At 39.6% G+C, this 12,366-nt stretch overlaps 1 protein-coding gene across 12 annotated transcripts in view; it reads right to left on the minus strand.

The window, feature by feature from the left end:
• Positions 1-12,366, minus strand: part of adgrb1a (adhesion G protein-coupled receptor B1a) — a 160,671-nt gene that overhangs the window by 13,555 nt on the left and 134,750 nt on the right. For 8 of the 12 annotated variants that reach the window (XM_047598667.1, XM_047598666.1, XM_047598679.1 and 5 more), the window contains one exon: positions 3,653-3,751. The exons of 2 other annotated variants lie outside the window; for them this stretch is intronic. In XM_047598667.1, the coding sequence (XP_047454623.1) occupies positions 3,653-3,751 (99 nt within the window). Of the gene's footprint in view, positions 1-3,652; positions 3,752-10,981; positions 11,042-12,366 lie in introns of all 12 variants that reach the window. 2 more of the 12 variants (XM_047598673.1, XM_047598672.1) reach the window with 1 other exon arrangement.

Below are 12,366 nucleotides of genomic sequence, written 5' to 3' on the forward strand. Positions count from 1 at the left end.
AACAGCAAAGTAAAAGAGAATTTAGTTACCGAGTGAGAACAATTAACACGTTTGTGTTGAAAAACCCTCTCCACTTGAAAAGGCCTCACAACACTTCTCAAAAATCAAATCAAAAGTATTTAATCCTTTTGTTTGTTCTTCTGTTTACTGCTGGGACTGAAGAGAAGCAAATAAAAAAACTAACACACGGCGCTTCATATTAGATTAGAGCCAGAAGTGCCAGGAAACACAATTTTCTCCCTTAAACTGTCTCATCATCATCATCATCGTCATCGTCATCATCCTCTTCATCCAGTAATTATGACTAACGTCTCCTGCAACACGCCGCTTATTAAGCCACGACGACACAATCGCTACAAAGACTTAATGCAACAATTCACTGCTGTCTGTCAAGACACAAAGACAATTTTCTCATCAACAGGACAAAGAGAGTTTCATGAATTTATTCTTAATCAAAAACCTTTGACGGAAATCACTTACATTTTATAGCGTACAGCTTGTTGTGAAGCCGTTTTTGCTCAATGCATCACATTTTCTAAAGCTGGTTTGCATTTAATTTATTATTCAAACATATTTATTCATCTCCAGAATATAACATGTTAAGAATAAAGGGTTAACAAATAAGAAACGTGCAAAAAAGGAAGTGGAATTAAATCGGAAATTCTGCAGTACTTAATTGAAAGTCGTACTTTCCCCCTCTGGTTGTGGCCTATGCCAGCACGCCTACACTGTCTGGTTGTTGAGAAGAATAGTGATGAAATAAAGATGGCACCAAAGAAAGGAACTTGTAAGCAGGTATTAGGATTTAACCATTAAATCTAGAAAATGAGTCTATAGTCAGCAAAGGAAGTATTTAGGGATAATATGCAGATTTATACGAGATAAGAAGAGATTAATCAGTTCTACTGGAACTTACGAAGGGACTGAAAGAAACTGTATTATTTAAATGTTCAGTAGATCTGCCAAGAATATATAGATACAGATACATCATAAAAACATACACTAGACATCCAGAGTTAAGTCAAGACAATACGACTGAAGCAACGAGACCACGATTAAATAAACCAGAAACAAAAACACGATGGAGTATTTTACATACTGTTCATATTTAGGCCGATCTATTAGAAAGTGTCTCTAGTCAGTATGAACAGTTGTTTACGGACACACCTACTTCTTCAAGGGTTTTTTCTTTTCTTTTTCTTTTATAAAATCAGCGACTGGGAGGCGACTACTAATAAATGAGACGGATAAGAAGAAGAGAACTCCTTGTGCCAATAGAAACACAAGTAATTGACATTAAGACAGTGGAATTTGCACTGGAGGACAGATGTGTCCACATGCAAGATTTTAATCTCCATCTTTTCCATCTTTGTGACATTCAGAGACGCTGAATATAGGAAAACCCACTAAATCATAAATGTTTGACCAAGAAACCAAGTGATACGAAGTTGCATGGGATAACGTAGCCCAAAAAAGGATAAACAACTGACCCTAGCTGAGACTAGTCTTGAATGAGTTGAGTAAATGAAAGTAGCTGTTTTTTCTATCAACAGTAAAATACAAAGAGAGTGTCTTAATGAGGAGCTCTGCCCATACTTTTGAGAAGCGTTGTATATATATATATAAAACTGTCATAGTGTCTAATCCCGGTGTGGATGTGGGATGTGCCGGGCGACTGTGTGATTGATTAGATTTTATCAGCAGCAGTGAGTGTGTAGATGTCAGTCATGATATCATTTCAACCCAGGAAGATGCCGTCACAGAACTTTAAATGGAGGAGGATGAACATGGGTTTGTTCTTTTTGTGGGTCGTAGCCGAGAGCAACGCAACACAACACAACGCACGCAGCAAAACGAGCAGATAACTACTCAGCTAACGTCGATAGCTCTAACCAGATTATTAGAGATTAACACAGTACTGCAGCAGCAGGAGTAGAAGAAGACGTCCCAGAATGAAAACAATGGAAATTAAAGCCAGGTACCCACAGATCAGAGCTAAGAAAACCACAACTGAGACAGTAAATGTGGACTCATCCAGACTGTGAAGGCTAAAGAAAGGCAGCTGGACTTTAAGAGTTTCTTGAAGACGTTTCGCAACTTATCAAAGTAGCTTTCTGAGTATATATATATATATAATTGAGGTATATAATTGACGTCTGTCTGTCTGTCGGATATATCTTGCATACATTTTTAATTAAGATATCACTAAAATGTTAACTAAATATTCGTCCAAATTTAATAACAACCACCTTCTAATTAGCTGAATAATAATAAAATGAGGTCAAGTTGTTTTGTTTGTGTTTTTTTTTGTTTAGTTGATATTTAATTTTTGCAAATATATAAAGTTATATGTGGAAAATAACAATTGTATCGAGAAATGACTTTCTGCTACTCATTACAAACACTTAATACTACACCTCTCAAGGAAGTGTGTTAAATCCAGATCACATGAAACTGCTTCAAATCATATTCTTTCTCCTCTTTATTAGTTATTTAATATAAAGTCGTGTGTAAGTGCCGATTGATCACATGTCAAAAGTGTTACTACAATATATTTATAACTAACTTTCAAATTCAATTTACTACGTAATATTTAGAAGAATCTTTCTGTATAAATGCCATGTAGTGATTGGTTACAGGCGGCCATGTTGATTTTAGGCCTGATAACAGACAAAATGTCAATTATGATAAACTCAAAAAGTCCTGCAATTATATATTGACCCACACACAGTATGTGGGTGTTATTCATCAGAGTTAGATGAATGATGAAATGTCCTCAAGAAACTCTACAAGTCCAACTCTACACTTTTGTATATTCCTCTAGTCTTTACTGCATATATATCATATGTGATCTAATCCTCAGTGTGACTCTTTGTATCATAGACTGTAAATAAAAATGGACACGTCCACACTTTCTTGCATTGGCCAAACTGACACTTTTTTCCCGGGGATACAGGTGGCGCCATCTTCGATCTCTATCTTCATCAGGTACAAGGAAGCGTTGGATTATACACCAGAGTTACTTTTTAATTTAGTTTTTAACACTCACAGGGCTGTTTTACTGAGGTGTTGGCACAGCAAATGTAGGCACATGTCACATCCCGAAAAATAACTAAAACAAAACTCATCCGGAAGATTTAGACTTGGACAGAGATCAACATTATATTAACGACCTATCCTTGGATAAAAAATTATGTGTATTTTAGTGTTTTAGTTCGGTTCCATCCACTAACATGGAGGAGGCGGAGCTTATGACCTATACTGCAGCCAGACACCAGGGGGAGCTGTACTTGCTTTGGCTTCACTTTACAGGAGCTGTTCCATCTTTAAACAGTCTATGCTTTGTATCCTAAGACACAGACACAGTCACACACCCGCTCTCATTCACTCACCAAGGACATATGCAAAATTATTTACACAGATACAGTTTTTTTTTTGTTGTTGTTGTCTTTTTTTTTTCTATCAGAAGCTTGCAGAGCCTTTTAAGATTAGAGAGTAAAATGTTCCCTGCCAGGGCATCAATGAGAAGAAAATATGACAGTGGGATAAAGGACAGAGAACCAATCAAGTGAGGGAGAGGAACAGTAGAGGAGAGAACAGAGGTAAGAAGAAGAAGAAGAAGAGTTAAGGAAAAATAATTAGCGGGACTAACATGGCGTTACTGGTAGCTGTGGTGGAAACGTCAGCCGAAGAGATAACTCCGCACTTGGCACATTTGAGCGTCATATTGTACAGTGGCACTGTCATCTGACTGCAAAGTCAAATTAACACGCTGTAACATTCACAAACAGATACAAATGCACCTACACACAGACTCACACGGATGCATGTGCTCACATGAGCGCATACAAAACAGTCGTCCATACACAGAGTCACAGGGTTCTCGCACAATCTCTCTCTCAGGGCTACGGTCCAGCTCGGAGCTCGGTGTGCGCTCATTTTTTGGGTTTGCCTGTGTGTGACGTGGGCGGGGGGGAGAGGGGGGCTCGGGGAAAGGGAAAGCGAGGCCAGTATTTATTCACTGTGAAGTATTTCCTTGTACAAATGGTGTCTGATTCTCCTGACAAATGACTGGAATCTGTCTGTGAGTTACCAGTGTTTCTCTGAATGTCTGACACTTTGAAGGTTTTTAATCTCCGCTGCTAGTCCGTGCTAACTGCTGTAGCTCTAACGCGAGGTTTACACACACGTAGACACATTTCAAAAAGCTCCACCCTCAAAAAATCCACATGTGGGCTCCATCATCTGCCATTTGAGTCGACATTCACAAGTTGATTAAAAGCTGATACTAAACCCAAAGTCCTGGAAGTAAAAGACCTGATCTTATCACATGTTCCACGCATGTACTGAGAGGAGCTAAGAGCTGACTGATTTGAGAACATGCATTAAAAGGTAAAAGCCAACAAGAATTGCACAAACATGCACAAATTCATGCTGCCATGTTGCTGTTTTTATCTGTCACTTCATTTTATTCTTTATCTACACCGTTTTTGTTTGGTATCTATCCACTATACTTACTTATGCATAATTTTCTTCCATCTCATGCTTCTGTGTGGTTGTCAATGACAAATAAATATCCTTGAATCATTGAATAAAGGTGTTACGCTTTGACAATAACATATTTACCAAAGTAATTGCTGAGGTCAGGTCATAACGTCACTAAAAACATGTGCTAAAAAGACAAATAAACAGCCAGACGTTCTGTTCCAGATCAGTTTGTCTGACGTGGTTTTCAAAGAGAATCCGAATTGTCTAAATGTTTTTTTTTTTTCTTTTGCCCCGTCTACCTTTTATAGCGCTACCCCAAGACATGAGCAATTACACAAGTTATCATGACTAATAGAACAAATAGTCAATCTGACATCTCTTTTACAGTATGTGTTGCCACCATCGACGAGTGACTAAAATGATGATCCTGTCTGCTGCAGCTTTGTCGAGCTTCTCTATTTATTCTGTTACCTTCCATTTAGATCTATTTTAGATTAGGTTAAAGTGAAGGTTAAACTGAATGCTGAATTTTGAGCACTTTTAAAACTGAATGAAAACTTTTTTTTTTCTTCATTGCTGGGAAGAGTTCACACTTTAAGAACAATCCTTATCTACACCCTCTTGAAACAGTCCTTTAGATTCTGGATACATTTTGAGTTTTTATTATTCTCCAGCACTGATTTGCATCATAGACTTTTATACAACTATGAACAATGCGTCTCCACTTCCTTCCATTGGCTAAACCGATGCTATTTTCCCGATGATGTGGGTGGTGCCAACCTTTGCGTTTGGATGCTACGGTCTGAGAGTGGAGCCACGATATCAATGACCTGGCCACACGTCCTCCAGAATCACTCTCGTTTTGGTTTAATTAATACCACACCCTGCTCTACCTCCACCAGTTACAAGGAAACGTTGTTCTATTTTCTTTTCTCACACTTTACAGAGTGGTTGGCATGGCAACGGGTCACGCCATTATGTCACATCTTGTTTTTATAGCATCAAATAACTAACTAAAACAAAATTTACTCCACAAAAATCACACTTGAACATACATCAACATTATATTAACTACAAAAATTTATTTGACGTGTATTTTAGTGTTTTACTTTGGCCCAAGTCCCGCCCACTAACATGGAGGGGGTGGAGCTTATGACTTATATTACAGCCAGTCAGCAGGGGGAGCTCTACTTGAGTTGGCTTCACTTTATTTACTGCCTATTATTTACATGCATAACAAGGATCTTCTCTGTAGCCATGTTGAAGGACAGTTTTTTTTAATTTTTTTTTTATGAAAACTTGTAGAGAAGACGGCACCGGTGGCTCCCCACTTTGTAAATGCTGAAATTGAAGTGAAGGAACTATAATTCCTGGAGTGTTTATCTTGATTCAGCCTTTATGCATTCTGAAAGGCAGTCTCAAGTAAAGAAATGTATGTGTGTGTTTGTGTGTCTGTGTGTGTATCTGGAGCCTGACAACAAAGCCCAGTGTTTACTATTGATTTTCTAGATCGGTGAAGCATTTTCTGTTTTCAAATTCCATTATAGCTCCTAGAAATATCACGGTGGGATGCTGCATTGTCTGTGCAAGAAAACCCAGAGCGGACTTAAATGCGTCTAATGATGATTATAAAAACCACTAAACGATGCAGTATTGACTGTTTGCATATATTGCTATAGGTATATTCTTAATCCAACAAACAGCACACGATTTCTACCTGAACCAGATCAGTTTATCTTTCTTCCAACATCCCAAATTCCCCAAAACTTCCGCACACACAATTTAAAATTCTATATGTCTCTCCAACACTGCTGCTAGACAAAGACCGACGACAACGCTAGAGATATTGACAAGTAATAACAAACTAATCTGTTACCGTACGGGCCTCCTGCTAAACAACAATTAGAGCCGAGGAGCTGAGGGAATCGATTTTTGTAGCCTCTGGACAACCGGATTAAAAATCACATAATGGAAGAAATTCAATTTCAAGTAAAAGGGCAATACAGCTGCTAAATGTACTGCTGCAGGCAGTGATATTAAAAAGCAATCAACACGTTTTGAAATACACCATTTCACCGGACTTAAGGATCAAGAGGCAAAAAGGTGGGAAGGGTTGTTGGGAGGGGGTGGTGGGGGGTGGGGGGTTCAGGGGTTGCAAGACACATGAAGCTAAGTTAATAGATAGATATCCAATATGGAGGAACATCACACCGAAAAGATCTCATTCGGGTTAAAATAAACTCTTACCAATAAACTTTGAAAGATATCAAATGGAACGCTGGGCTAAGATAAACAGATAAAACACTTAGAACCCTATTGACTGAATGATCCACTATGGCAGCTTGTACACAAACAGGCTTAATGATTGAATCCAGTGCTGGTTTCAGTTGGCCGCACTTGTCTGTTTGGATTTTCTCACAGAATTAGTTTTTAATTTTTGAGAGAAATGAAAGGAAACGAAAGGCTCAGAGTCCGGCTAGAGTGGACTCTGAGCCAACCGGCCTGGTGGAGACGCTGCCACAAATTTAACAAATGAATCGTCCTTATTAAAAAATGTTGTTGCATGTGTGGCGTCAGTAAAGGTAAAAAATAAAAAAGTTTATGCAAAGTCTTTTCATTTTTGTTGTTGTTGTTCAAAATGCAGATAAACTGTTCAGTCCAATCAACCTTGAGAGAGATTCAGATTCTCCTATTGTGTAGAAGTTGTGGAACAAAAAGTCAAGGTTAGTTATGTTTCAACGTGTTTGGTTCAAAACTGTTCCTAATTTGCACCGGTGTGGGTCCTTACGAGGTCACATGAAGGCCAATACCTTCGAACTCTTGCACCTATGATGCGTCTACAGCAGGAAGTAAACACACATGGGGGTGATGGCCCCCCAATGGCCGGAGGTCAAACCACCAACTTGTCATATGCCATGACCCCCTGCTAACTCCTGCTCAACTGACTCCTTGCTTTTTAGGCTAGTTTGTAAAGGTCTTAAAATCCCGCTGGCACCGAGGGACGATTTGACCTACGAGCGGATGATTCTCCAAATGTGGAAATTTCACAGAGAGGCAAGTAAAGCAGCTCAGAACGGATGCTGTGGAGGAATAGCCGCTGTGTAATATCCTTGAGATTGTACAATCTGTTAGACCTGTCTAACAATACCCGTCACTGTTGTCAGTTCCACCGTTGTACCATTGATGTCAGTCGGGTCTGTTTCCGACACCATCGTGCCAGCTGAGAGTAATCTTTTCAAAGCTTTTGTCAAAGCAGAGACTAAGCTTGTTGTGATGGTTCTATCTCTGATGTGCCGCTCCGTGCCAAGAATTGGGACACACATTTCAACACATGCAAAATACATCACTGGCCGACTGTCAGCGACTCTAATAGGGGCATACGGTAAAAGATATGACGAGATTTAACAAATTTGGACCCTGGGAAGGTAATAGAAAGACAACGTCCACGTTCACAGGTGGAGGGATCATTGGTGGTGGAAGTCAAAGTTTTTGGACCATTGTTTCTGGAAGTATTCTACAAATCTTTGATAGAGTTTAAAAAAGGGATCAAGGTTTGGGTCAAAAAAAAAAGCCTTGCCACCTATAACATTCACTGATCAGCCACAACATTATAACCATCTTCTTATTATTCCATAGGTCTCCCTTGTACGTCCAAAACAGTTATGACTCATCAGGGAATGGACATGGACTTTCTGAGGGTGTCCTGTGGTGGATGCAAACACAATGTGGGGGTCTCTGGGTCCTATGGGTTGAAGGGAGGGTCCTCTGTGGATTATCCTATGGGTACTTGATCAGTTTCGGTTCAAGTGAATTGTGAGGTCAGGTCAACACCTTGTTATGTTTTTTTTTTTTTTTTTTTTTTTAGTAGTTCCTAAAGCGTTTTTGTGTGTCATTACTATGGGGTCGGGGGTGCCTGGTCTGGTCTGGTCTGGTCTAGGTGGGTGCTACAGGTCTAAATAACAACCACACGAATGTCAGGTCCAAAAGTTTCCCAGAAGAACACTGAATTGCCACAAGATGATCAATGTTATTTACATCTCCTGGTTGCAAACAAACATCTCCACCTTCTTGCCTAAGATGCTCCCAACAGGGGATTAGATGATGACAGGCTATAGGACAGATATCTAGCAAAGAGCTCAAGAGTTGAAAGATGATTCAAGTCAAGCTGATGGATGAGAGATCTGCTCACCCCAAACCTTTAACATCAATATGTGACATAATGATCAAAATATGACCAGGTCATAGCAAGTAGAAGGGAAATGGTTAACTCTGTCTGATGGTCTGGTCTAATGTGAATGTCCTCCGTGATATTTCTCAGGCCTGACACTGACTCAACACATCCTCGTACATAAATGATAACTAAGAATTGAGAAAAAACTTGCAAGAAGGTGAGGTAGTGAAAATCACACTCAGAGGTGCAGAGGTGGCAAAACATCAACACCATTTTACAATTATGCTCATTTTCAAAAAACTTTTTGCTGCTTTATCTACATATACGTTGTAAACTCTATTTTATTTTATTGCTCTTTTAATACTAATCATCTTCATCTGCTGAGCACTTTAGTGTAACGTCTGTCTTTATCTGTTGGGCCTTTTTTTCGATTCATTTTGTGGAAGTGAAGTTACTAGTTGATCACTGATTGAAAACAGTTTGTTGTTTGTCCTTCTTACTGTGTTATTGTTAACCACAAAGACAGTGTTTCTGTTGAGGTAATTACTATTTCCTTCTGGTGATTTGCTGGACATGAGTGCCTAAGAGTGATGTAAAAAGAGACACTGTCTAGGTCTTTGATGTCAAAGAAAGAGGTCTTCTATTGTTGTGTGACACATTGTTATAGGATTGTGGTTTAGTTATGGATGTAACGTTATGGTCATCTTCATGAGCACTTACGCCTAGTGGTCATGTGTATTCTTAACTTTGGGCAGCCACCCAATCACAGGACAAACTTATTGTACTTTTAAGATCTTCCTTAGTGTGTTGAGGTACACTGGTCTGCTATTGTACTTATAATATACTCTAATACTTTAACTCCTTCAGTATTGTATGATTATTATGTGTCCACAGTGCGATCTTTCAGACTATTTCCACCACATTCTTCTAAGTCTGGTACTTGTGAAGAAACTGACAATAGCTGACTTTGACTTTTCAGTCAAGCAACTGAACCCTAGTTAACAAACCCAACACTAGTACTTCAGCTGTTCAGTAACATGTGGTTCAGAATAAAATAACAGACCCTTGAACAACATGTGGTAAAAGGGAGGCGTCCCCCATCACAGAGAAGCTCATCAGTTTTTATGTTCTTGGCTACCTGCCGCAGATGGGAGATTTTATATGTACTGTTTGACCTTTTAGTCTGGTCTACAAACGACTACATCTGTGAGCTAATGTCTGCTTACTCAGTAGAGACCACTTGGATAATGGAGTCACACTTTCGACAGCAGGGCCGGTACGGACCATATAGGCTGTGTACGAACACCGGACCAAATGGTGAATGGATGCAGAGGTCGGTTGAGAGGCAAACCCTGAGGAGGAGTACTGGACTGGACTGGAAGGTCGCTCTGGTATAGGGCAATTTTTATCTAATATACCGGACATACTGGACATTCTAATATGAGTATTTAACAGGAAACTATTCAGCCGGTGGAATCTGCTTTAGAAGGACTCTAGTGAAAATGCTCTATGGGCCACAACATATAAATCTGTTAAGTAGTCTAATGGGGCATCTTAGCTGAGGAGTACAGTGAACAAGGTTCATAGGAATGAAGGGTGTGGCATCTCGGTATGTGCCATCCAGATGTCCTCAGTACATATACTAGGGTTGCTGTGTTTAAATTGTGCCTTTAAGAAAAATCAAGTCATCTGAACTGAACTGAATACATATTAATGTTGGACAGCTAGAGAATAATCACATTCAAAAACCAGAGACGATTTTCTGACTGAGACCATTTGTGATGGTTTCTTTCCAATCAGTGCCACTTGTCACATAAATACATAGTTAAAAGCTCCATTACACCTAGTAGGAGGACTGAAAATTCAGATTGCTCTATCTAAAAGTAAACAGCTTAGAACTGATTGTCAGATATTATTTTTCTTACCACCAGACAGTCTGCTTTTTTTTTTAATCACTTGCAGAACACAAAATGCAAAGATGCAATCATGACTACCGTACTAGCTCACATGCACACCATTCAAAGTTAATAAAATAAAATATTAATATTACTGTGCTGCAGCTAGAATGTGTTACTGAAAAGTGATGGGGTCTCTAAAAGCATTCCAGAAATTGTCCTAATCGGAGGCAGTACTGTGTTATTTTCTAGCCAGCTAACAGGAGGAAGCATAAACTGGAGATAGTGAAATAGTAAAGGGAATAGGCAGGAAGTAAGAGTAAGCCAATCAGAAGGGGGCTTGCTAGAGGATTCGGCAGGTTTGGCGATGGGTAGGGCTGGTAGCCATACATTAAGAGGAGGGTGGGATGGGCAGGTATTTTTTTACCCAATCACTGATGACATGGGAGGGGGCTTCTGAGACTGATGTGTTCCTGATTGGAGAGCCCTGAGTGAGAGAGAGGGGATTCTGTGCAAACTCAAACATGACATTTCAGACAGCAAAAACAGGTACAGTTGAACAGAGAGATCATTGAAGAAAGCAAACATCTTTTCAGAGAGAGAAAGAAAATAACATTTGAATGCACCAACAATGCCGATGGAGACAGAACAGCCTGCAGGGTAAAGGGGAGCAGAGGGCTTGAGAGCTCTAAGGGGTTTGGCAAATGGATTTTTTTTTTTTTTTTTTGGCAGCCGTAGGTACGGCAAGTGACAAATGCCACTCTTTGAATATAAATATTTCTTTAAAAAACTACACAAATATATTGTGACATGTTTTCTGGGTTCTTTTAGCGGTTGTAGTTATAATAAAGAAATACTCCAGCATATTGTAAATCATGTTTGTTTAGTTTGCAAACTTATTATGACTTAAGTTTGGTAACTAGACTGTTGTATTTCCCATGCTAACCTTTCTCTCTGTTCACCTCCGTTCTCAACCACTAAAACCCCATTCTTCTCTTTTCTTTGGTCCACCTTTCATTACAGAGATGTAATGTGACTAAGTCTCAAAACCTGGGTTCCTCCTATTTCTCATATTCATCCTTTTCATCCATCCTCTAGTATTTTCCATCCCTTACCTTCATCCCATCCCCTCTGGCTCCTTTCATCCCATCCCCTCCAACCCCTTGACCGCATTTCATCCCATCCTGTCCTACTCTTTTCATCCCATCCCCTTTGACCCTTTTCATTCTATCCCCTCCTAATCTTTTCATCCACTCACCTCTGACCCTTTTCATCCCATCCCCTCCTAATCTTTACATTCCAACCCCTTGACCACATTTCATCCCATCCCCTCTGACACTTTTCATTCTATTCCCTCCTACCCTTTTCATCCACTCACCTTTGACCCTTTTCATCCCATCCCCTGCTAATCTTTACATTCCAACCCCTCCTACTCTTTTCATCCCATCCCCTCCTAATCTTTTTATTCCATCCCCTCTGACCCTTCCCATTCCATCCCCTCCTAATCTTTTCATCCCCCTCCTGACTCTTCTCATTCCATCCCATCCCCTCCACCCCTTTTCATCTCATACCCTTCTCATTCCTTATTTGCATCAATTAAGGCTCGGTCACTTGTTCGTGAGAAAAATTAATGAGTCGCTGAGGGGACCGATGCAATTTTTGGTAAGAATTTAAAGCAAAACATCAGCATCTGCAGCTTCTAGCGAATCCAAAGTGCCACATTAACTTGTTAAATACTGTTACTTAGATAGATAGTCACTTAAATCCGAGTGTTTTTCTAGAGTCCAAGAGTGCAACTGTTGCTAAATGCAT

This window comes from Mugil cephalus, chromosome 11 (assembly GCF_022458985.1).
Source record: "Mugil cephalus isolate CIBA_MC_2020 chromosome 11, CIBA_Mcephalus_1.1, whole genome shotgun sequence".
Classification (NCBI taxonomy): domain Eukaryota; kingdom Metazoa; phylum Chordata; class Actinopteri; order Mugiliformes; family Mugilidae; genus Mugil; species Mugil cephalus.